Raw genomic sequence first — 1,446 nt, forward strand, 5'->3', positions numbered from 1 at the left:
TCACAGCCGCCGGTGTGTGGGAGTCCCTTTTCCTTTCCTCTACGTCCCACCTCCGTTTTCCCCACGCTGGGAAACCTGCCTCCGTGAAGGCCCGGCCCTGCGCTCCGCACGGGACTGTCTCCGGGAAAGCTGCTGGGAGCAGCAGGCTGTCGCACACGCACACGTAGGTGCATAAATACGGCAGAAGGAAACCTAGAGGGGTTGGAGCTGGAGGCTGTTTTCTGTTGGAGGCTGAAACCCGCACCTGGGATGCAGTCGGCCGCCTCTAATTCAAGTTTCCGCTTGGGAAAGTGACCGTCCGTCTCGCTAGGACCTGATGTGCCACTGCTCCTGCCCCCGTTCAACCTCACAGGGTCTGATGGGGTGGCAGGGCTGGGGGATGAACAAGGATGGGATGGGTGGAGAGGCGTTTTGGTTCAGTCTCCCCGCAGGCTCCAAAACCGGGGAAGAGTGTCCCTTCAAGAACCTCGAGCCCCCAGAGCTGCCCTGCCTGGCTCCTGCCTGCCTCCTGCCTGCTCAGCTTCACACAATAGCCCAGCGGCCGTCAGTCCTCGCTCCCGGTTCCAAAACTCAGGCTGAAGACTCGAATTTAACAAGCGCTATCTTAATCTCCCCTCTCTCCCTGTGGTCTGGAGGGATTTTTTTTTTTTTTTAAGCATACACAAGAGATGAATTACTGCCGGGATCTAATTGGTCTTGTTTCTGTATTTTTTTTTTCCTTAAGGAAGAAGTGTCAGTGTAAAAGTCTCCACTTGGGTGGTCAGAGCAGTGGCTGCCCCGAATTTGCCTCATAGCTGATACCTGCCTGCTACATTCCTGGCGGTAATGTTGCTCCTAATCGATCTGCCCTTATTTACATTTGTAAGCACTGCTGGCTGTGATATGCATGCCCTGTGTGTGCAACTGCTCCTCCACACCAAGGGCTTTTTCCACCTTCACCAACTCGCAGGGATCCCACAGATTTCTTATCTTGGACTTGCTCTGCGGTGAAGGCCTGGGAAGGTGTCTCCTTGTGTAGAGTGGCTGTAGTCTGCAACCTTTTATACCTGGTCCTCCTGATTCCTGGACAGCCAAGGCTGGCGTACAACAACCTCAGCGCTTTGGTCATAGCGGCTTCATTTTGTAATGCTCTGCCTCTTACTTAGGTCAACTTTGTGCTCATAACCCCAAATACTGCAGAGCTTCACACTTCCTCCAGCCAGATGAGGGATCAAATCCAATAGACGTTAACAAAGGTATTTACACCGATTTTACTTTAACGCATTTTTCCAGTTGCTTATCGCCTGTGGACACAACAGCAAGAGCATTGCACTGCTGGAGCATCTGATTACTTTAATAAAGACACGACACAGAAACGAAGCACCAGCACTTTGGCTTCCTTTTGCAGGGGCTACAAGAGAGCTGACCATGGCAGAAGGACTTGTGGGAAAATAACCTGATTTTGAC

The 1,446-nt window shown here is 52.2% G+C and overlaps 1 protein-coding gene across 1 annotated transcript in view; it reads right to left on the reverse strand.

The window, feature by feature from the left end:
- Positions 1–1,108, reverse strand: part of LOC103920453 — a 4,047-nt gene extending 2,939 nt beyond the window's left edge. The window contains exons 1-2 of the mRNA XM_009328196.1: positions 918–1,108; positions 245–372 (exon numbers count right to left, since the gene is read on the reverse strand). Coding sequence (XP_009326471.1) covers positions 245–372; positions 918–1,108 — 319 coding nt within the window. The remainder of the gene's footprint in view (positions 1–244; positions 373–917) is intronic.
- Positions 1,109–1,446: the final 338 nt, after the last annotated feature.

Source organism: Pygoscelis adeliae, unplaced genomic scaffold, assembly GCF_000699105.1.
Source record: "Pygoscelis adeliae isolate BGI_AS28 unplaced genomic scaffold, ASM69910v1 Scaffold45, whole genome shotgun sequence".
In the NCBI taxonomy this organism is placed as follows: Eukaryota; Metazoa; Chordata; class Aves; order Sphenisciformes; family Spheniscidae; genus Pygoscelis; species Pygoscelis adeliae.